We start from the raw sequence: 1328 nt of genomic DNA, 5'->3' as shown, positions 1-1328 counted from the left end.
AGCAGCAGCAGCAGCAGCAGCAGCAGCAGCAGCAGGTGTCTCCTTTTCGTCAGCAGCAGTGTATGTTGTTTTCTCCATAACAAGTGTTGCTGTTTTGAGTTGTATTACGCCTGCAGCATCTATAGAGAAGATCAACTCCGCCTTAGATACCTCTTCTTCTGTCTCCTCCCCCTCCCCCTCCCCCTGCTGCTGCTGCTGCTGCTGCTGCTGCTGCTGCTGCTGCTGCTGAGCTGCGTGTACACCTGAAATAGTATGAGTTGTTAGCACCTTCTCGTCCNCTGCTGCTGCTGAGCTGCGTGTACACCTGAAATAGTATGAGTTGTTAGCACCTTCTCGTCCTCCAGCAGCTGCAGCACGAAATCTGTTGCTGCTCTTACTGTTACCTTTTTGCTGCCGCTGAGTCTAGAGAAGGGCTGCAGCAGCACCTTTCTATACTCTTCTCCCTCCTGCTGCTGCTGCTGCTGCTGCTGCTGCTGCTGCTGCTGCTGCTGCTGCTGCTGCTGCTGCAGGCCGAAGAAACGCAGAGAATATGTATAAGGAACACCATCCTGCAGCAGCAGCTTCCTCACCCTAAACGTTGTTGTTGCGTTTGCTGCTACAAATGCTGCTCCCGTCGCCATTGCTTCGTCTCCATTGAGAAGGGTCTGAACTGTCTCCTTTTTGTCTCCTTTTGTCTCCTTTTTGTCTCCTTTTTTTTCTGTTTTCTCGGCTGTATCTGTCTCCTTTATGTCTTCTTTATCTGTCTCCTTTTTTTCGCTTTCTTCTGTCTCTTTTTTGTCTCCTTTTGTCTCCTTTTTGTCTCCTTTTTTATCCCCTATACGTAAACTAAACTCCTGGATAGCCTGCAGCACCCTAGGCACACGCCANTGTCTCCTTTTTTATCCCCTATACGTAAACTAAACTCCTGGATAGCCTGCAGCACCCTAGGCACACGCCAGGCCCCCCCCAGCAGCTCTATTGCTTCTATATCTGCTTCTGCTGCTGCTGCTGCTGCTGCTGCTGCTGCTGCTGCTGCTGCTACTGCTGCTGTTGTTACAGGTTCATGTTTATCTGCTGCAGCAGCAGCAGCTTTTGTCGCTTCTGCTGCTGCTGCTGCTGCTGCTGCTGCTGTCTCCTCTATATCCTCAAGGAGACCACTGGTCTCTATCAATCTCTCTAGCTGCTGTCTCTGTATTTGTTTATGTAAATCTTTCTGTTTATATAAACCCTCAATTAATATTTTTGTTGTTTTGTTTGTGCTTAATATCTTCTTTGCTGCTGCTGCTCTGTTTTCTAGTTTTTTCATCGCCCGCGGAGACAAACCCTTCTCTCCGTGCTGCTCCTCAAAC

At 49.2% G+C, this 1328-nt stretch overlaps 1 protein-coding gene across 1 annotated transcript in view; it reads right to left on the bottom strand.

The window, feature by feature from the left end:
• The window catches only part of EMH_0082800 (uncharacterized protein), a gene marked incomplete at both ends in the record, with an annotated part of 2891 nt that overhangs the window by 120 nt on the left and 1443 nt on the right, over window positions 1–1328 (bottom strand). The window contains 3 exons of the mRNA XM_013500575.1: window positions 3–242; window positions 305–842; window positions 923–1168. Coding sequence (XP_013356029.1) covers window positions 3–242; window positions 305–842; window positions 923–1168 — 1024 coding nt within the window. The remainder of the gene's footprint in view (window positions 1–2; window positions 243–304; window positions 843–922; window positions 1169–1328) is intronic.

This window comes from Eimeria mitis, genomic scaffold (genome assembly GCF_000499745.2).
Source record: "Eimeria mitis Houghton genomic scaffold, Emh_scaff5563, whole genome shotgun sequence".
NCBI lineage: Eukaryota > Apicomplexa > Conoidasida > Eucoccidiorida > Eimeriidae > Eimeria > Eimeria mitis.
The sequence above is the reverse complement of the archived record's forward strand: the minus strand, read 5'-3'. Positions and strand labels throughout refer to the sequence as shown.